Below are 23,302 nucleotides of genomic sequence, written 5' to 3'. Positions count from 1 at the left end.
TCAACTGAGTATATATCTGTTTGACTGAAGGTGGATAATAGTAAAAACTCATAGGTTATGCAATTACTCTTAAATCAAAATTGATACTTCAGCAATAGTAAAAGAAAGCTGAAATTCTTTGTCGTGGTCCTTTTTTGTCATCATTTTTCAGTCTCCGAAGCTATCGCTGCCCTTTTCCTAGAATCCTTAAAATCTGCCGGCTATGATTTAAATATGCCAACAACTAGTAAAAGTATTAATTGACCATGCATACGAAGAAAATATATAAGATTGGCCGTTAGCCTTAAACTCAAAGATTGTTTTCCATTCAAAGTCAATTCTGTGAAACAAAAATTGATCATGTCCTTTCGGCCTCCTGTTGAAACAATTTTTTTTACATGATAGAACACTTTGATGCACTTCTCATCCCAATGTAGTGATATAATGCATTGTGTGCTTACACGAATGTGGGAACATTCTGTGCGCATACAGAACCATGCGAGCTTTCTTGTTAATCAATGCTGTTATTTTACCGATACTGAAGAAAAATTATCTGTTCGTAATTGCAAAAAAATAGTTGCGAAATCACTCTGACCTATTGATTGCATTGAAAACAACTTTTTTAATACATTGTAAACTCAATATAAATCTAAAACATAAAACTAAGAAAAGATTTAAAATGGCAGTCGTTCACTAAAACATTGACACTGTATTGCAGCAGTTATTGATTCTTCTACACTCCGAAGATACCACTACCGAATGTGTCGATTGAGTTGAACACGTCTTCATCCTATAAACACAATTTCCATCAAAATAAAATAAAATTATATTCTGAAAATAAAATTCTTTTCTATGTGTGAACTAACTCAACTGATGCGCATTTGCATCAATAAAACGTTTTGAATATTGCTTACTTGCTTGTTAAGAAGTAGCATTAGCATTAAAAATTTGCATTAGCAAACTTTAATGCAAACCAATACAACGCGTTAAGCTCCGGGAGACAAAAAAGTTCCGAAATGTTTAATATGATTATTATGAGATCTTAGGAAGAGGTCAGTTGAACTAGATAACGAAAGCCGCATTTAAATATACGATTAAGGAAGTTCTCAAAAGATTTCTCCAATTATTTTACTCACTTTTCCACAAGCGTCTTTGAACTCTTCAAATGTGATCTCCGTTGCGTAGGGGTTAGATGAATACTTCTAAAACAAAAAACACAAGCTTCTATATACTGTTTTCCTAAATACCCTTTTTAACAGACAACCGTGCTTGGTTGTATTCAATGACACATGCACTAAAAATGCACTTTAATTGATCATATATGCTATAAGAACTGAAACTTCACTTCAAGGGATAATAAACTAAACACAGCACTACACACTTACTGTGTTTCAAAAACAAGAAAAAGGGTTTCTTTCACATGCAAACAGCGATTGAGGCTGGAAAACAAAATATCAAAAAAAGTCAAATCGAAAAGTGAAGCACCATTGCATAAATCTTAGCTATAACAACGGCAACGAATACCTTTCTCAAACAATCGTTCACAAACGCGGAGATAGGCAATAGGTATTCTTCCAGCTCTCTATAGTTGCTATTGTGAATTACTTCGCTGTACTGACATTTCGTCGTATATTACAGATTTCACTCATACAAAAACACTAACTTATGCAGATGACATTATGCGCACAGTTAATAAATCGTTAATTGAAGTTCTCTTTGATGCCGTGGAAGACTATGGTGATCGAAGTCAACTGGAAATCAATATCAAAAAGAATGAATCTTATCGACGATATATTTTCTTTCTCCAAGACCGTCCTCTCAGCAAAAGTTATTGGCGTCAGATTTTCTGCTGACAATTCACAGCCAAACCTACTTGATATCCTAAAAACAAATCGTCAATTCATTACTCATTGTAAAACGTTGAAAACCAAGCAGCAAACTATTGAAAATTTTGCTCTTCAAAAGTTTTTTTTTACTCCGCACGGCACACAGAGTAAAAAAAATCGGGAAATTTTCGAAGCCTCGTCAATGAGCTCTTGAAAAATGATCACAAGATACATAAGTGAAGAACTCGACCAACCAGTTGCTTTTGACGGATTATCTCTTCTACACATTGCTTCCAAAACGTTTTGTGCTATATTTTGACAAAATGAATTCATCTGACAAAATCTCAATTACGTTTGCAACGAAGAATGCCCTCTCTTGAAGTTTCTGAAACTCAAAATCAATCAAAACAAAATCTTCTACATCGCCTGAAAAGCAAGAATAATTCTTCTGTATACAAAATCGAATAAAAAAGAGAAAATTACACTGGTATCCCCTTCCTGAGATTTTGTTATCATTGCAATTGTTCAACGTCAACCAAGCCAACTTTTGTCCAGATCTTTCGGTAAAAAAGTACTCTTGTCTCAGCAGCAAAATACTTTTATTGCGTTCTGTCTCGTTGAAAAACAAGTGAGACGTTTAAAAAAATTCTCAGAATTACCACATCGTAGTTTTTGAGAAAAACAGTTTGAGAGATCTGGGCACTTAGTATACAAAAGTTATAAAATGGATGTAGCTCGCAAGTCTTCTTTGTGAACATGAGTGTCGAAACTCTTCGATTTACAGAGATTAATTTACATGGATTATGGCAACAGGGTCCTCAGCAAACAAGAAACTACCTAAGATCTTTAGTTTACAAATCTCTCAATGAAACTGCTTCTTTAAAATTTAATTTTGAATTAATAACAATCGAAAATATCAGAATCTGAACTCAGTAATTCAGAAATGATTAAAAAGGTTTAAATAAAAATAAATTTCATCGTACTTCAAAGGATTCAGGGCACTCATTTATAATCAATAAACTTTTAAATACAAACGGTAAAATGTCTACATTTGAAGCACTTCTGTGCTGTTCAGGAAATTGTTCCAGCAAAACGCTGACAGAAAGCTTGAAAAACTAAGAACCTGGTCATGAGAGCTCCAAGTATTTAGTCAACTACAGCAAAGTGTGGCGTAAAATTTTTACGTGTTTGTCTGATTGAGTTCTTATGTCTCAAAGTTGGTTATTATCATTTGCAGATACCATTCGTGACTTAGAACATCATCACGTAAAACTTACTTCGTAGCAAAATTGTATGATTTTAACCCTTTTTGTAATCGAAGATTTAATCGTCTGCAATGGTTTAAAACAATATTTCTCAATCAATGCTGACTGAACCTAGGCTTCTTTTTCAGGTCTTTTGCTGGCATCATCAGGGGAACTAAGAAACTGTTAACTTATTTCGAGCTTTTAAAGATTACAAAAGATCCCTTCCCTAAGATTAAACACAAGGAAAAAATTTGCGGGAAAAAGATCAGCATGTTGTTACATTCCAATAAAAAATGTGTGCTGTCTGTTCGAAATCTCAACGAAAAATTATTTGCATTTGTAAAGGAGGCTTTTTTTTATCGAAATTGACTGTAGTGCAAAAGACAGGTAGAAAACAAATAGTTTCGAATAAACAAACATGTGAAATGAGAATTAATCGGAATGCTTGAGCAGCTCACGAATTTGCACCAATAGATTTAAAAAGTAATTACATCCACAAGGGCAAGGTTCTGGAAAACACATTCAACTGACTCACCAATTATGTCCGTTTAGGGAATAATTACAGTCACAAAGAACAAAAAATAGAACCATTAGTACTTCCTCCACCTCTTTAATTTTCTTCAACTTTCTTTTTGCAGTTTTTCCGTGGCAGTTTTGCCGAGATCCATCTATTGTGAGAATGTCTGTAACTGCATTCGATTTTCTTAAACTATCATCGGAGAACTTTAGCGTTTTTTGCCTTCTTAAGAACAAAATTTTAATCTGCGGGGAATTCCTCTTTAAATCCTTATGTTTTTTCAACTGAAAAGAGGTAAAAACCTGAGAATTCAGCTCGCTTACCAAGAAAAGCGGAAAAAATTGTTATAATTACAAAAAAATCATAAGATTCGAGCTACAAAAAAGTAAAAAATTTTAAGAAAGCAAAATGAGTTAATTTTTTGAAAAAGATTTGCCCAAAATCCTAAAATTTGCTTTTCATGGGATGAACATTATACAAACATAAAAATAAGTAACCGCAAGAATTCGAAAGTACCAGATTAGATAGAAAAATTGAAATAAGAGAAAAACCATTATGAGCCAAAAGGAAATGTAAAAAAAATGAGATGAAACGTCTAACTGCACCTTTTTGGGTGTGAGTCTCATTCGATTGTAGAGGTCATGTTGTCTTTCCAAACATAAGATGAAGGATAATTTTAAACACAGTAAGCATCTTTGAACTTGTTATATCAGTGATAACTTCAAAGACAAGAAAGTTTTTTGAAGGATTTCTTCAGAGACACGCCATCTAAAAGGGGTGAAACAGAATGTATCCCGAAGTGTTTCTGTATCAGATCCGGTATGAATAACCTTGATGATGTCTTCCACGTGTTTCTTAACAGTATGTTCCTCCACTTCACAGTTCTTTCCCACCATGTAGTACACACTCTCCACCACCAGTTTCAGATCCTGTCTGGAGAGTACTTGGTCTCTGTCTATGTCGTACAGTTTGAAGATCCACTCCAGCTTCTGCTCTGTGTCTCCTTTAAGAATCACAGACATCGTCTGAAGGAATTCCTGCAAGACAACACAACTAACAATATCGTATCGCTGATGTGTAATGAAACCATGCTTGTCAGTGACTTGGACACCATTTTTATGGGTGCAAAGTTTTATGAACTTAATTGGATAAAAGTGACCTCGTTTTCTCTAAAAATTCCCAGGTATTTCACGTTCCTTCGTGATCAGATTATTCCGGATCGATTTGGCCTATGATCAGACCAGGCCATCCAGGCCAGGAAAACCTGTGATCGGATTTCGGATGGTTCAAAATATTTGCTGCGTTCAAGACTTGGTTCAAACTCAAGTATGATTGTGGTGTTTAGTGACTTGTTAAGAGTTGCGATTTATATCCTGCAAAAATACACATTTCAAAATTTGCTGTTCTTTTTATCAAGTTTTGAGGTTTTTAGCGGTGATATTCTCATTTTCACCGCTTTTCGTCATTAGAGGTTTAATACTTTTTCACCACTAAGGCGGTGAAAATAAAAGTTTAACAGCTAAAAACTGCTAACAAACATTCAAAGAGCATATTTCAGATTTGGGTGGTGTGAATCCGATTTAAATTCAAAAAAATACAGGCTATGGTAAAGATTTTTTTCAGCAGTTTGTCGCGCCTTACAGATCATTTATAGTATAATTGTTCCAATAATAGAAAACCAGAAAACCATTTATTTTGGTTATTACCTGAAATAGTACATTGCCGTATTGATCTCTTTCGAACGTATTGAACACAAAGTGGGCATATTGGTTTGTGTCTGAAACAGAAAACAACGAACATAAAAACAGAAAGAGCAAAGATTACACATTTTTTTGCAATTTCTGCAACCATATTCTACGACCAGCCAAACCATAAGAGTCTGACTTAGTTCATCACGCTATCACAGGTAAATGTAACTAAATAGTGCTCTCCAATGTTAGCCATCAAGCTCGTCTCATTGCAAACATACAAGAATTTTGCCATACATTTTTGAATCTTTATATAACTGGTAACCAGGACCTGCTAGACAGACTCTTTCATAATCATTAGAGGAAAATTTTTGATAGCTACAAACACAGTTTCTTTAGTTAATCTCTACTGGAAAGGACAACTTTTCATTTTTAAACACTTTTTTATTATTCTTTCAACTAAAATTGCACAACTCTTCCGTGAGGCGCCTGAAAACAAACCAGATAGGTTTAATGGCGACCTTGTAGTGTCACAAATTGTAACCAATTGTATCTATACAATGTATGTATTTTCTTGCTAATATTTTATGACAACGGCACTACGAACAATTTATTATTATTATTATTATTTCTTTGGTCTTTGCTCGTCTTGTTTAAAAATGCGCGTTTTTGCCTCAAAATTTTTAGATGTTATCTTACAAGATCTTGCAAAATTCTCCTAAGATAATGGTTTAGATCTTGCATCTTAGAGTTTGACCGTTATATGGCCGTAATGTGCTGCGACTTTTGGTAGATACATAATACCTTCTTCATAATCTTCCTACAATTGTCATGTTAAAATCCTAGCCGACAACGGCGCCAGTTTTACTGTGTCAAATGCCGAAATTCCTATGATCATAAATCATTGCAAGAGTCTGATTTAAATCCTTGAATATTATTTTAACTTCATTTGCACTACAATTTCTCCGATAGATTTTGTCACAGGCGATATTTTTTCCGTAAAAAATGGTATATCAAAAATGCAGTTTTAAATAATCTGAAAGTAACTTACTAAACGGTTATTAGTATCAATTGTTACAGTGAACTCGAGTGAGCAGTACTATGAATAACTTACCTCCAACTGGAAAGAACTGCTGAAACACTCTTCTGAATGTCTCTTCTGTCAAATAGCCATTCGGACATTCCTAAACATTCAAACGAACTCCTCAATTTCAAAATGTACCACGAATATTGGCCCAGTTTTCCTCCTTCTTGACCAAGGAAACGGACCTCTACAAACGTGTGTTGGTGCAGAATTAAAACTTCTCCCGAAGAAAGTGGCTGCGTTTTGTTGACCTCCTTGTTGATATCAGTTCTTGAAATTTCTAATGGTTTACTGTTGGACTATTAAGTTTGCGACAGAAATTATCTAAGAATTTTACATCTCACTAGAATTCATTCCTGCTATTCCTTATGATCGTTTCTATGATATTCTCCCAAACAAAGCAAAAAAGCAACCCCTGATTACTTGTTGTCTTGGCAACTATTGCTGCAGTTTGCGAACCCGATAAAATTTTGTTCAATTTAGTGCCTCTGTGAACGCTCAGAAATTGGATGATTAGGATGGAAGAGGCTTGCATTGGAAAATCATAAAGCGGCCGTACCTCTTAAACTGATCCGAGTTCTTGCCATTAAACTCCATAGTATTCACAGAAACTTTTTTAGAGCTTTCGCTGAGAAACTAACTGATAGAGCCGATCTACCACAATTAGACAGCTTAGCTTTTTAAAATTGACGGGATTATTTCTTTTCTATTAACATAGATCAGGAGTCTGCCAATGAACCATCTTCCGAGAAAAATAGGAGTCAAAGCAAAACAACCATGGGCGGAAAAATGACAGCTGGCACTAAAGAGTACAAGCAATCTTGTCTTTTGCAAGTTGTTTAATACCGCATCATTAAAGATCAGTACTTTTTTGGCCTTTGCATCTCTGAACTTCGGTTTTTGTAAACTGCTAATTTGGAGGCCGAAACTAATTAATATTTTGCTGTCAAAAGGAATGAATAAATTGAGGGTTGACTAAATGAGGGTTGAATTATGCAGTTATACATTACAGGAGGTCAACAAAATTATTGAGGAGAACTACAATCAAAATACAAACCAATTGTGAACAAATGAGAGCTTACTCTAAATTTCGACATCCGTGAACACTCAATGACGGGTGACTGTGAATCCCAAAAAATTAACCAGATGAGTTAAATATGCAAATTGCTGCCAAAATCATTGTATTGAAGCTCAGCTCTGAATCTTAATATTTCACTTGAGGCTATTTTTTTTACGGCTTTTACTATTATTTTCGTTCACTTTTTAACGTGTCCAGGCAAAACTCAACGACATTTTTTCCTCGATGTAAACTCTTTTCAAATCTTATTTTAATCCTTTATTTTTCTTGATCACAACATTGGTCAACCCTCAAAAACCACATTTCAGAACACTAAAAACCTAAAAACCATTGACAACCTAAGAACTTAAAAAAACTGCAGTCAAAAGTCCATAGCATCTTTCGTTTTCTCAAAGTGCGACTATGGGTTGTAACCCAATTTTTTTCTTCGCGACTTTCAATGATTTCTTTCGCCAACGGAAATGAAAAAAAACTTGATACTCATAATTTACTTTTCAAAAATTAATTGTTTAATTACAATTTGCCTTGTGAAACATGACGGAACCCTCACTATAACGGCCTAGTACTGTTTTAATGATACACAAATGGAATGTGCAGAATCAGTACAACTCCCAATGACACTAGGGTTTTAGTTTGCGTTGGCTTCAATTGAATTGAGCTGTAGGGAAGGATAAACTGACGGTGAAAAACTTTGAAAAAAAATTATCGATATTTCAAAAATTACGAGCAATTAAGATCTGACAGATAGTCAAGCATTAACCAACACTTTCTGTGCAGGATCAATTAATTTCCGATAGGAGAAATTTACAAAACGCCTAGAAACTATTGAAAAAAATTGAAGAAAAATTGAGCAATTGGCATCAAATTTGAGTTTTATGAATAACATTGTTTCACTACCTTTCTTTGACTTCTTGTAAATTCATTGCTTTGGTTCTTTTTCTTGTGAATTTATTGCAAAATATTAGACGAGGAATTGAAAATACAGCAAGACGAAATCGAACAATTATACAACCAGATTTTTAACTCTCCCACCATCAACAAAACTAGTTTATTCAAATATTTCAAAAAAATCCAATAGATCATGGCAACCGAATATGGCTTGCCAATTGCTGCCAACCATCAAAACAGCAAAACAACTGAAATTAATGTAGCTCTTAATCACCAAAGAAAACAATTTTGTAACTACAATTTGCCTTATGGAACATGACGAAACCCTCACAAATACGGCCTAAAACTGTTTTAGGGATACACAAATGTGATGTTAATAATCAGTAAAAAAAACTCCCTATGATACTAGGGTTTTAGCTTTTATCTTTTTTGGAGTCAACTAATGCTTGAAGCAAGCAATATAAAACTACCCTAAGAGTTACAGGATGAGCTGGCCTGAGACTACTTCCGAGGCAAAACTTTCAAGGCAAATGACTTAAACAAAATTTTTGGGCAAAAATTTTCCGAGATGTCAAGAGTCATAAATTTTTGAGAAAATTTCCAACTGCTAAAGCTGGAAGGCAAACTATTAACTTTAATATTTTTGTCAAAATCTGAAATTGTATGTGCGAGCCATTTTTTTATCATCAGTAAAATTGTCATTTTTTGTTTGCGCTCTGTAGAGAAAAAAAGCGACATTGAATCCTTTTTTGCAGTTTCATTTTTTATTGAAGCGCAAACTTTGGTGTGTTTCTTATTCAAATGTAGAAATGTAAAAAAGCGTGAAAAAAACTATTCAAGGCGGTTGTAGGAAGGGAAGGGTTTGCTATCACTAAAAACAATTTTTTAACAAAGCAAGCGCTCGTTAACTGTAAATTAAGATGACACTTCCAGGGGAAAACCCACAGAGATATTAAACAGAAAAATAGACAAAAATCGATGTCAAGATTTAAGTTAATTGAGATTTTGTACTTTAGATGTAGCTTCAATGTTATTGTGTAAAATGTTTTCCTTGTTTGTTTTAACTTCAAGGCAGAGATTTTCCATGGCCAAAGATAAATATAATATACGCCCAGAAATAATTGAAAACATAGAGGAAAAATTGAGCAATGGGCATCAAAATTGAGTTTCAAGAATAACCTTATTTCACTACCTTTCTTTGATCTTTTTTTAAATTCATTGCTTTGGTTCTTTTTCTTGTGAATTTATTGCAAAATATTAGACGAGGAATTGAAAATACAGCAAGACGAAATCGAACAATTATACAACCAGATTTTTAACTCTCCCACCATCAACAAAACTAGTTTATTCAAATATTTCAAAAAAATCCAAAAGATCATGGCAACCGAATAGGACTTGCCAAGAGCTGCCAACCATCCAAACAGCAAAATAACTGAAATTGATGTAGCTCTTAATCACCAAACAAAATTGATTCGAGAGTGGCAATGCAGAAAAAGAGGGAACAACTCTCATTTAGATGCTAATTTATGAGGAGAAACAAAATAGAACTCTTTTGATTCATACAAAACATGAATTAGCGGAAAATGAAAACAAAGATCTGCCAGCCTATTATTTTTGATCTTACGTGTCTTTGCGATAACAATGAGATATTATTAAATAAGACATATACACAAGAATAATGTAGAAAAAAATCTTGATTCCACCCTGAATCCCAATGAAACAAAACAAAAACACTGCAAGCAAAAGTCCATAGCAACTTTCATTTTCTCAAAGTGCGACTATGGATTGTAACCAAGTTTTTTTCTTCAAGATTTTCAATGATTTCTTTGGCCCACGAAAATGAATAAAAACTTGATACTCATAAGTTAATTTTCAAAAATTAAATGTTTAATTACCATTTGCCTTGTGAAACATGACGGAACCCTCACTATAACCGCCTAGTACTGTTTTAAGGATACACAAATGGAATGTGCAGAATCAGTACAATTCACTATGATACTAGGGTTTTAGTTTGCGTTGGCTTCCATTGATTTGAGCTGTAGGAAAGGTATAACTGACGGTGAATAACTTTGAAAGAAAAATTATCGATATTTCAAAAATTACGAGCAATTAAAATCTGACAGATAGTCAAGCATTAACCAACACTTTCTGTGCAGGATCAATTAATTTGCGCAAGGAGAAATTTACAAAACGCCTAGAAACTATTGAAAAAATTGAAGAAAAATTGAGCAATGGGCATCAAATTTGAGTTTTATGAATAACCTTGTTTCACTACCTTTCTTTGACTTCTTGTAAACTCATTGCTTTGGTTCTTCTACTTGTGAGTTTATTTCAAAATATATGACGAGGAATGGAAAATACAGCACGACAAAATCGAAAAATTATACAAACAGATTTATAACTCTCCCACCATCAACAAAATTAGTTCATTTAGATATTTTTAAAATCCAATAGATCATGGCAACCGAATATGGCTTGCCAATTGCTGCCAACCATCAAAACAGCAAAACAACTGAAATTAATGTAGCTCTTAATCACCAAAGAAAACAATTTTGTAACTACAATTTGCCTTATGGAACATGACGAAACCCTCACTAATACGGCCTAATACTGTTTTAAGGATACACAAATGGAATTTGCAGAATCGGTACAACTCCCTATGATACTAGGGTTTTAGTTTGCGTTGGCTTCCATTGAATTGAGCTGTAGGGAAGGTATAACTGACGGTGAATAACTTTGAAAAAAAAATTATCGATATTTCAAAAATTACGAGCAATTAAAATCTGACAGATAGTCAAGCATTAACCAACACTTTCTGTGCAGGATCAATTAATTTGCGCAAGGAGAAATTTACAAAACGCCTAGAAACTATTGAAAAAATTGAAGAAAAATTGAGCAATGGGCATCAAATTTGAGTTTTATGAATAACCTTGTCTCACTGCCTTTCTTTGATTTCTTGTAAACTCATTGCTTTGGTTCTTCTACTTGTGAGTTTATTGAAAAATATTAGACGAGGAATGGAAAATACAGCACGACAAAATCGAAAAATTCTACAAACAGATTTATAACTCTCCCACCATCAACAAAATTAGTTCATTCAGATATTTTTAAAATCCAATAGATCATGGCAACCGAATATGGCTTGCCAATTGCTGCCAACCATCAAAACAGCAAAACAACTGAAATTAATGCAGCTCTTAATCACCAAAGAAAACAATTTTGTAACTACAATTTGCCTTATGGAACATGACGAAACCCTCACTAATACGGCCTAATACTGTTTTAAGGATACACAAATGGAATTTGCAGAATCAGTACAACTCCCTATGATACTAGGGTTTTAGTTTGCGTTGGCTTCCATTGAATTGAGCTGTAGGGAAGGTATAACTGACGGTGAATAACTTTGAAAAAAAAAATTATCGATATTTCAAAAATTACGAGCAATTAAGATCTGACAGATAGTCAAGCATTAACCAACACTTTCTGTGCAGGATCAATTAATTTGCGCAACGAGAAATTTACAAAACGCCTAGAAACTATTGAAAAAATTGAAGAAAAATTGAGCAATGGGCATCAAATTTGAGTTTTATGAATAACCTTGTTTCACTGCCTTTCTTTGATTTCTTGTAAACTCATTGCTTTGGTTCTTCTACTTGTGAGTTTATTGAAAAATATTAGACGAGGAATGGAAAATACAGCACGACAAAATCGAAAAATTCTACAAACAGATTTATAACTCTCCCACCATCAACAAAATTAGTTCATTCAGATATTTTTAAAATCCAATAGATCATGGCAACCGAATATGGCTTGCCAATTGCTGCCAACCATCAAAACAGCAAAACAACTGAAATTAATGCAGCTCTTAATCACCAAAGAAAACAATTTTGTAACTACAATTTGCCTTATGGAACATGACGAAACCCTCACTAATACGGCCTAATACTGTTTTAAGGATTTACAAATGGAATGTGCAGAATCAGTACAACTCCCGATGATACTAGGGTTTTAGTTTGCGTTGGCTGCCATTGAATTGAGCTGTAGGGAAGGTAAAACTGACGGTGAATAACTTTGATAAAAAATTATCGGTATTTCAAAAATTACGAGCAATTTAGGTCTGACAGATAGTCAAGCATTAACCAACACTTTCCGTGCAGGATCAATTAATTTGCGCAAGGAGAAATTTACAAAACGCCTAGAAACTATTGAAAAAATTGAAGAAAAATTGAGCAATGGGCATCAAAATTGAGATTTATAAATAACCTTGTTTCCCTACCTTTCTTTGACTTCCTGTAAACTCATTGCTTTGGTTCTTCTACTTGTGATTTTATCGGTATTTCAAAAATTACGAGCAATTTAGGTCTGACAGATAGTCAAGCATTAACCAACACTTTCCGTGCAGGATCAATTAATTTGCGCAAGGAGAAATTTACAAAACGCCTAGAAACTATTGAAAAAATTGAAGAAAAATTGAGCAATGGGCATCAAATTTGAGTTTTATGAATAACCTTGTTCCACTACCTTTCTTTGACTTCTTGTAAACTCATTGCTTTGGTTCTTCTACTTGTGAGTTTATTGCAAAATATTAGACGAGGAATGGAAAATACAGCACGACAAAATCGAAAAATTATACAAACAGATTTATAACTCTCCCACCATCAACAAAATTAGTTCATTCAGATATTTTTAAAATCCAATAGATCATGGCAACCGAATATGGCTTGCCAATTGCTGCCAACCATCAAAACAGCAAAACAACTGAAATTAATGTAGCTCTTAATCACCAAAGAAAACAATTTTGTAACTACAATTTGCCTTATGGAACATGACGAAACCCTCACTAATACAGCCTAATACTGTTTTAAGGATACACAAATGGAATGTGCAGAATCAGTACAACTCCCTATGATACTAGGGTTTTAGTTTGCGTTGGCTTCCATTGAATTAAGCTGTAGGGAAGGTGTAACTGACGGTGAATAACTTTGATAAAAAATTATCGGTTTTTCGAAAATTACGAGCAATTTAGGTCTGACAGATAGTCAAGCATTAACCAACACATTTTGCGTGCAGGATCAATTAATTTGCGCAAGGAGAAATTTACAAAACGCCTAGAAACTATTGAAAAAATTGAAGAAAAATTGAGCAATGGGCATCAAATTTGAGATTTATAAATAACCTTGTTTCCCTACCTTTCTTTGACTTCCTGTAAACTCATTGCTTTGGTTCTTCTACTTGCAATTTTATCGATATTTCAAAAATTACAAGCAATTAAGATCTGACAGATAGTCAAGCATTAACCAACACTTTCTGTGCAGGATCAATTAATTTGCGCAAGGAGAAATTTACAAAACGCCTAGAAACTATTGAAAAATTTGAAGAAAAATTGAGCAATGGGCGTCATATTTGAGTTTTATGAATAACCTTGTTTCACTACCTTTCTTTGACTTCTTGTAAACTCATTGCTTTGGTTCTTCTACTTGTGAGTTAATTGAAAAATATTAGACGAGGAATGGAAAATACAGCACGACAAAATCGAAAAATTAAACAAACAGATTTATAACTCTACCACCATCAACAAAATTAGTTCATTCAGATATTTTTAAAATCCAATAGATCATGGCAACCGAATATGGCTTGCCAATTGCTGCCAACCATCAAAACAGCAAAACAACTGAAAATAATGTAGCTCTTAATCACCAAAGAAAACAATTTTGTAACTACAATTTGCCTTATGGAACATGACGAAACCCTCACTAATACGGCCTAATACTGTTTTAAGGATACACAAATGGAATGTGCAGAATCAGTACAACTCCCTATGATACTAGGGTTTTAGTTTGCGTTGGCTTCCATTGAATTGAGCTGTAGGGAAGGTATAACTGACGGTGAATAACTTTGATAAAAAATTATCGGTATTTCAAAAGTTACGAGCAATTTAGGTCTGACAGATAGTCAAGCATTAACCAACACTTTCCGTGCAGGATCAATTAATTTGCGCAAGGAGAAATTTACAAAACTCCTAGAAACTATTGAAAAAATTGAAGAAAAATTGAGCAATGGGCATCAAATTTGAGATTTATAAATAACCTTGTTTCCCTACCTTTCTTTGACTTCCTGTAAACTCATTGCTTTGGTTCTTCTACTTGTGATTTTATTGCAAAATATTAGACGAGGAATGGAAAAAGCAGCACGACAAAAGCAAATATTATACAAACAGATTTATAACTCTCCCACCATCAAGCTCTTAATCACCAAACAAAAAATATTCGAGAGAGCCAATGCAGAAAAAGAGGAAAAACTCTCATTTAGAAGCTAATTTGGGAGGAGAAACAAAAATAGAACTCTTTTGATCCATACAAAACATGAATTACCGGAAAATGAAAACAAAGATCTGCCAGCCTATTATTTTAGATCTTACGTGTCTTTGCGATAACAATGAAATATTATTAAATAAGACATATACACAAGAATAAAGTAGAAAAAATCTTGATTCCACCCCAAATCCCAATGAAACAAAAACAAGTAGAAATCTCTGAAATAATAGCTTATTGAGAAAAAAATACCTATTTAGGTGAATTTTGCTACATTCTCATGAAAACCTCCTCTCACTCGGAAAAATTTTTATAAGATTGAGAACACTTTAAAAGAGAATCACATAACTAAATTGTGTGAAATATGACAGAGTCAGTTCGAAAAAAAGTTGGTCGCTTTTCTTGTTACGAAATGTGCTGTTTTTGATCTCAAAATCATTTCCAACAACACAAAACATAGAGACTCTAAACAGTAGACCTCTAATTGCCTAACTCTTTTATGATAAAATCTAAGCCTTCGAAATCTGTTTTAGTTCAATAAAAAAAACTCAAATCAACAAACTGGAAAAAATAATGCTTAAAACGAATTTTTAAAATTCCATCAAAATTTATAACCATCATTGTACCCTGGTTGTGTTTGTCCAAACTAAATTGAGAGATGAACAAACATTTCTTACGTCATTTTTGTCTGGCCTTGTGGACTAGGGAATGAACTAGGGAATTTATGTAACGTATCAATTGTTATACCCTAGTGCGCCATGAACTAGTTTTCGTGTGATGTTCCATCAATTTATTATCTGTCTTCTTTTATTACCCCAATTTATTTTAACACGAGCTGATTCCGCTCAGATCTAGCTCCAATATGCAGAAGTTCCGGATATAAAAATGGGTTAGAGCAATGGGCATCAAATTTGAGTTTTATGAATAACCTTGTTTCACTACCTTTCTTTGACTTCTTGTAAACTCATTGCTTTGGTTCTTCTACTTGTGAGTTTATTGCAAAATATTAGACGAGGAATGGAAAATACAGCACGACAAAATCGAAAAATTATACAAACAGATTTATAACTCTCCCACCATCAACAAAATTAGTTCATTCAGATATTTTTAAAATCCAATAGATCATGGCAACCGAATATGGCTTGCCAATTGTTGCCAACCATCAAAACAGCAAAACAACTGAAATTAATGTAGCTCTTAATCACCAAAGAAAACAATTTTGTAACTACAATTTGCCTTATGGAACATGACGAAACCCTCACTAATACGGCCTAATACTGTTTTAAGGATACACAAATGGAATTTGCAGAATCAGTACAACTCCCTATGATACTAGTGTTTTAGTTTGCGTTGGCTTCCATTGAATTGAGCTGTAGGGAAGGTATAACTGACGGTGAATAACTTTGAAAAAAAACTATCGATATTTCAAAAATTACGAGCAATTAAGATCTGACAGATAGTCAAGCATTAACCAACACTTTCTGTGCAGGATCAATTAATTTGCGCAAGGAGAAATTTACAAAACGCCTAGAAACTATTGAAAAAATTGAAGAAAAATTGAGCAATGGGCATCAAATTTGAGTTTTATGAATAACCTTGTTTCACTACCTTTCTTTGACTTCTTGTAAACTCATTGCTTTGGTTCTTCTACTTGTGAGTTTATTGAAAAATATTAGACGAGGAATGGAAAATACAGCACGACAAAATCGAAAAATTCTACAAACAGATTTATAACTCTCCCACCATCAACAAAATTAGTTCATTCAGATATTTTTAAAATCCAATAGATCATGGCAACCGAATATGGCTTGCCAATTGCTGCCAACCATCAAAACAGCAAAACAACTGAAATTAATGTAGCTCTTAATCACCAAAGAAAACAATTTTGTAACTACAATTTGCCTTATGGAACATGACGAAACCCTCACTAATACGGCCTAATACTGTTTTAAGGATACACAAATGGAATGTGCAGAATCAGTACAACTCCCTATGATACTAGGGTTTTAGTTTGCGTTGGCTTCCATTGAATTGAGCTGTAGGGAAGGTATAACTGACGGTGAATAACTTTGATAAAAAATTATCGGTATTTCAAAAATTACGAGCAATTTAGGTCTGACAGATAGTCAAGCATTAACCAACACTTTCCGTGCAGGATCAATTAATTTGCGCAAGGAGAAATTTACAAAACGCCTAGAAACTATTAAAAAAAATTGAAGAAAAATTGAGCAATGGGCATCAAATTTGAGATTTATAAATAACCTTGTTTCCCTACCTTTCTTTGACTTCCTGTAAACTCATTGCTTTGGTTCTTCTACTTGTGATTTTATCGATATTTCAAAAATTACGAGCAATTCAGATCTGACAGATAGTCAAGCATTAACCAACACTTTCTGTGCAGGATCAATTAATTTGCGCAAGGAGAAATTTACAAAACGCCTAGAAACTATTTAAAAAATTGAAGAAAAATTGAGCAATGGGCATCAAATTTGAGTTTTATGAATAATCTTGTTTCACTACCTTTCTTTGACTTCTTGTAAACTCATTGCTTTGGTTCTTCTACTTGTGAGTTTATTGCAAAATATTAGACGAGGAATGGAAAATACAGCACGACAAAATCGAAAAATTATACAAACAGATTTATAACTCTCCCACCATCAACAAAATTAGTTCATTCAGATATTTTTAAAATCCAATAGATCATGGCAACCGAATATGGCTTGCCAATTGCTGCCAACCATCAAAACAGCAAAACAACTGAAAATAATGTAGCTCTTAATCACCAAAGAAAACAATTTTGTAACTACAATTTGCCTTATGGAACATGACGAAACCCTCACTAATACGGCCTAATACTGTTTTAAAGATACACAAATGGAATTTGCAGAATCAGTACAACTCCCTATGATACTAGGGTTTTAGTTTGCGTTGGCTTCCATTGAATTGAGCTGTAGGGAAGGTATAACTGACGGTGAATAACTTTGATAAAAAATTATCGGTATTTCAAAAATTACGAGCAATTTAGGTCTGACAGATAGTCAAGCATTAACCAACACTTTCCGTGCAGGATCAATTAATTTGCGCAAGGAGAAATTTACAAAACGCCTAGAAACTATTGAAAAAATTGAAGAAAAATTGAGCAATGGGCATCAAATTTGAGATTTATAAATAACCTTGTTTCCCTACCTTTCTTTGACTTCCTGTAAACTCATTGCTTTGGTTCTTCTACTTGCGATTTTATCGATATTTCAAAAATTACGAGCAATTAAGATCTGACAGATAGTCAAGCATTAACCAACACTTTCTGTGCAGGATCAATTAATTTGCGCAAGGAGAAATTTACAAAACGCCTAGAAACTATTGAAAAAATTGAAGAAAAATTGAGCAATGGGCATCAAATTTGAGTTTTATGAATAATCTTGTTTCACTACCTTTCTTTGACTTCTTGTAAACTCATTGCTTTGGTTCTTCTACTTGTGAGTTTATTGAAAAATATTAGACGAGGAATGGAAAATACAGCACGACAAAATCGAAAAATTAAACAAACAGATTTATAACTCTCCCACCATCAACAAAATTAGTTCATTCAGATATTTTTAAAATCCAATAGATCATGGCAACCGAATATGGCTTGCCAATTGCTGCCAACCATCAAAACAGCAAAACAACTGAAATTAATGTAGCTCTTAATCACCAAAGAAAACAATTTTGTAACTACAATTTGCCTTATGGAACATGACGAAACCCTCACTAATACGGCCTAATACTGTTTTAAGGATACACAAATGGAATGTGCAGAATCAGTACAACTCCCTATGATACTAGAGTTTTAGTTTGCGTTGGCTTCCATTGAATTGAGCTGTAGGGAAGGTATAACTGACGGTGAATAACTTTGATAAAAAATTATCGGTATTTCAAAAGTTACGAGCAATTTAGGTCTGACAGATAGTCAAGCATTAACCAACACTTTCCGTGCAGGATCAATTAATTTGCGCAAGGAGAAATTTACAAAACGCCTAAAAACTATTGAAAAAATTGAAGAAAAATTGAGCAATGGGCATCAAATTTGAGATTTATAAATAACCTTGTTTCCCTACCTTTCTTTGACTTCCTGTAAACTCATTGCTTTGGTTCTTCTACTTGCGATTTTATCGATATTTCAAAAATTACGAGCAATTAAGATCTGACAGATAGTCAAGCATTAACCAACACTTTCTGTGCAGGATCAATTAATTTGCGCAAGGAGAAATTTACAAAACGCCTAGAAACTATTGAAAAAATTGAAGAAAAATTGAGCAATGGGCATCAAATTTGAGTTTTATGAACAATCTTATTTCACTACCTTTCTTTGACTTCTTGTAAACTCATTGCTTTGGTTCTTCTACTTGTGAGTTTATTGAAAAATATTAGACGAGGAATGGAAAATACAGCACGACAAAATCGAAAAATTAAACAAACAGATTTATAACTCTCCCACCATCAACAAAATTAGTTCATTCAGATATTTTTAAAATCCAATAGATCATGGCAACCGAATATGGCTTGCCAATTGCTGCCAACCATCAAAACAGCAAAACAACTGAAATTAATGTAGCTCTTAATCACCAAAGAAAACAATTTTGTAACTACAATTTGCCTTATGGAACATGACGAAACCCTCACTAATACGGCCTAATACTGTTTTAAGGATACACAAATGGAATGTGCAGAATCAGTACAACTCCCTATGATACTAGGGTTTTAGTTTGCGTTGGCTTCCATTGAATTGAGCTGTAGGGAAGGTATAACTGACGGTGAATAACTTTGATAAAAAATTATCGGTATTTCAAAAGTTACGAGCAATTTAGGTCTGACAGATAGTCAAGCATTAACCAACACTTTCCGTGCAGGATCAATTAATTTGCGCAAGGAGAAATTTACAAAACGCCTAAAAACTATTGAAAAAATTGAAGAAAAATTGAGCAATGGGCATCAAATTTGAGATTTATAAATAACCTTGTTTCCCTACCTTTCTTTGACTTCCTGTAAACTCATTGCTTTGGTTCTTCTACTTGTGATTTTATTGCAAAATATTAGACGAGGAATGGAAAAAGCAGCACGACAAAAGCAAAAAATTATACAAACAGATTTATAACCCTCCCACCATCAAGCTCTTAATCACCAAACAAAAATGATTCGAGAGAGGCAATGCAGAAAAAGAGGAAAAAACTCTCATTTAGAAGCTAATTTGTGAGGAGAAAGAAACAAAAATAGAACTCTTTTGATCCATACAAAACATGAATTACCTGAAAATGAAAACAAAGATCTGCCAGCCTATTATTTTTGATCTTACGTGTCTTTGCGATAACAATGAAATATTATTAAATAAGACATATACACAAGAATAAAGTAGAAAAAATCTTGATTCCACCCCGAATCCCAATGAAACAAAAACAAGTAGAAATCTCTGAAATAATAGCTTATTGAGAAAAAAATACCTATTTAGGTGAATTTTGCTACATTCTCATGAAAACCTCCTCTCACTCGGAAAAATTTTTATAAGATTGAGAACACTTTAAAAGAGAATCACATAACTAAATTGTGTGAAATATGACAGAGTCAGTTCGAAAAAAAGTTGGTCGCTTTTCTTGTTACGAAATGTGCTGTTTTTGATCTCAAAATCATTTCCAACAACACAAAACATAGAGACTCTAAACAGTAGACCTCTAATTGCCTAACTCTTTTATGATAAAATCTAAGCCTTCGAAATCTGTTTTAGTTCAAAAAAAAACTCAAATCAACAAACTGGAAAAAATAATGCTTAAAACGAATTTTTAAAATTCCATCAAAATTTATAACCATCATTGTACCCTGGTTGTGTTTGTCCAAACTAAATTGAGAGATGAACAAACATTTCTTACGTCATTTTTGTCTGGCCTTGTGGACTAGGGAATGAACTAGGGAATTTATGTAACGTATCAATTGTTATACCCTAGTGCGCCATGAACTAGTTTTCGTGTGATGTTCCATCAATTTATTATCTGTCTTCTTTTATTACCCCAATTTATTTTAACACGAGCTGATTCCGCTCAGATCTAGCTCCAATATGCAGAAGTTCCGGATATAAAGTTGGGTTAGAAATTGTTCTTTTATTGCTCTGTGGCTTAACGGAACTTTGGTAATAATAATGAGTCCACGGAAAATGATCGCAGACCAAATACCCAATCTATATTCTGTCCTTTTTATTGTAAAATTTTCCTTTTAGCTTTAACCTCCTGCTTCTCCTGATTTAACTCTTGTTCAAATGTACAAGATGCAATAAATGTTCCTCCTAGGGAGGGAATCTAAATAATAGTTTAAAAAATAGACGTAATCCTCAATAAATTACTGATATAACCCTAATCCTGAAATAGCTAACAAAATCGACAGAAGTGTTCGGTATGTTCAGTTATCGACGCAAGAAATCGTCGGTATGTTTGTTTTGTTCGGTATCTTTGGTTTCAAACGTAAGATTATCGTCGGTAAGTTCGGTTTCTTAGATTTGGTGTGTTTGGGTTAAATTGTGAGAACCTTTCGGTATGTTCGGTCTCTTAGATTCGGTTTGGTCTGTTTTAACTGCCTTAACAAATTGTGGGTTTTTTCATAAATTTGTGTTTTTTATGAAGTTGTCAAACGTTAAGATAACTTTCTGATTGCAAAATGTTCAAACGTACTCCTCTCGGAGACAGTTTCTTCGAAAAAAAGTTAGACTTGAATGACTTTTTTCTTTAGCTGATTTATAAAACTTGATGAAGAAATATGAAATTGTGTTTGTTTTTCAAGTTAAAATATTGTCAGAAGTGTTGAACATTGATGGTGACTCATCAGTTCATTAAATCACTCTCAATGGGTCTTGATATCGTCATGAGAGGTCAAGTACATAAGTCGTTTTCTCATGATTTCCTATTGTTTGAAACCGAACCTGACGGTTTCTTGGGTTAAAAACCAAACACACCGAATAAAATAGAGATGCAGAAATACTAAAAATTTCCTTCCCTTAAAAACAATATACTGGCCATTTCCTACGGTTAAAAATCGAACATACCAACGATACCGTGGAGAAAAATCGGTTTTCGTAGTTTTTTCAAACTAAATTTGACATACAGACGATTATCATACATTTACAAACGACAGTTTCTGAACCAGGGATTCTATCTGGGCAGCGTAGAGCTCTCATTATAATTAGTAGTTTAATATATTTAGTAAAATCAATAGTATATAAATTAAAAAATCACTCCAAGATGTTTTCATTGTATCCTGCTGCCCTTGAGTGTTTTTGGAATATATAAAAAATTGATTCGAGAGAAAAATGGTATACTGATAAAATTAGGACCTGATTCTTGATTTTGAAAATTCAATGTATGTGAAAAGTGTTTAAAATCTTCTTAAGAAATATTAAGATCCACTGAAAAAAAACCTTCATAAATATTTTACCCATCATGATGAAGATTTTAAGCTGTTTACAACGTAATTTTAAAAATTTTGCACGTTGTGGCCAAGCAAATGGGCAATTATCTTGCAGGGGTCTTGCAATAAGTTTGGTTACTCTACAAAATTCTTGCGAGATACTTGATTTTTTGAGGGTTATCTTGTAAGATTTGTAAAATTCTCGAAAGGATCTTGAAAGATGGTGCAAAATTTTGCAAGGTTCTTTTAAGGTATTTGCGACGCAAGGAGGCTCGGGAATGAGCGTTTGCACATAAAGTGCCGACGCCGCTCATCTGCATTTTGGCATAAATGTCTACCGAAAGAGGAACAGATAGAAAAACACCAAAAATTCAAGTAATTTTCAAAAAAAAATTGTATGAACAAAAAAATTGCCTCCAACGCAAATAACTCAGTGGAGTTAGATTGATGAAAACAGCCACTATTAGGAAAACAAGGCAATAAGAACAACAAAATCAAACGACAATTAGAACAAACATTAATTACGTCCAAAACATTATGTCCTTTTTCCAAAAAAACTAATAGGCAAAGTCAAAATAGCGTCAGATAAAACTGAAACTAAACAAAAAAACGTTTCCTTTAGTAGAATAAAAATGGGACCACTCAATAATAAGGCTCTGTAACAATAGACAAAAAAGAACAAAAAACAGCAAAACTATAATTTTGGCTTATATTTTAAAAAACAATTAATTTCAAAGTAATGAAAACCATTAGATAGCAGTTGACAACATCCAACCTGTTTATGATCACACACGTTTATATAGGAGGGCTTTAATTCCTGTCATTATTCAGTTTTTTATACGGATACAAAGGGAAAACAAATAGGGACAACACACAAACAAAAAATTTAAACTTTTGAGAAAACACTGTCAAAGCCGTAAGGCCATATTTTGCCGGTCAAAAGGTTATTAATTGAGCAACAAACGCCACTGATGTTTTATGCGACCTCTCATTAATGAGAATGGACAAAAACAAGAAAAAACGGGAATAATTAAGTAACACTTTTGTATTTTTCGAAAAAAAAATTATTTTCAAGGTCAAGAAAGCCATTAGCTACAAAATGAAAAAATTAAATAGAATCGTTTATCAATCCAAAAAATTCCTTGAAATCTGTAATTATGCAGAATACGTCTTATGTGTACCAAAAGAACGTCAAACTTGACAAAAATCAAAAATTAGTTTACTTTTTTTTTGCAAAAAAAAAGTGTCAAAGCCAGTAA

The 23,302-nt window shown here is 33.4% G+C and overlaps 1 protein-coding gene across 6 annotated transcripts in view; it reads right to left on the bottom strand.

Annotated features, from left to right (window-relative positions):
* Positions 1-365: 365 nt before the first annotated feature.
* The window catches only part of LOC142337317 (neuronal calcium sensor 1-like), a 72,231-nt gene continuing 49,294 nt past the window's right edge, over positions 366-23,302 (bottom strand). For all 6 annotated transcript variants that reach the window (XM_075386527.1, XM_075386518.1, XM_075386536.1 and 3 more), the window contains 5 exons: positions 6,372-6,441; positions 5,276-5,346; positions 4,400-4,606; positions 1,116-1,181; positions 366-769 (listed from right to left, as the gene is read on the bottom strand). In XM_075386527.1, the coding sequence (XP_075242642.1) occupies positions 713-769; positions 1,116-1,181; positions 4,400-4,606; positions 5,276-5,346; positions 6,372-6,441 (471 nt within the window). In that variant the 3' untranslated portion in view covers positions 366-712. The remainder of the gene's footprint in view (positions 770-1,115; positions 1,182-4,399; positions 4,607-5,275; positions 5,347-6,371; positions 6,442-23,302) is intronic.

This window comes from Convolutriloba macropyga, chromosome 1, assembly GCF_964194025.1.
Source record: "Convolutriloba macropyga chromosome 1, txConMacr16.3, whole genome shotgun sequence".
NCBI classification, from domain to species: Eukaryota; Metazoa; Xenacoelomorpha; order Acoela; family Convolutidae; genus Convolutriloba; species Convolutriloba macropyga.
The sequence above is the reverse complement of the archived record's forward strand: the minus strand, read 5'-3'. Positions and strand labels throughout refer to the sequence as shown.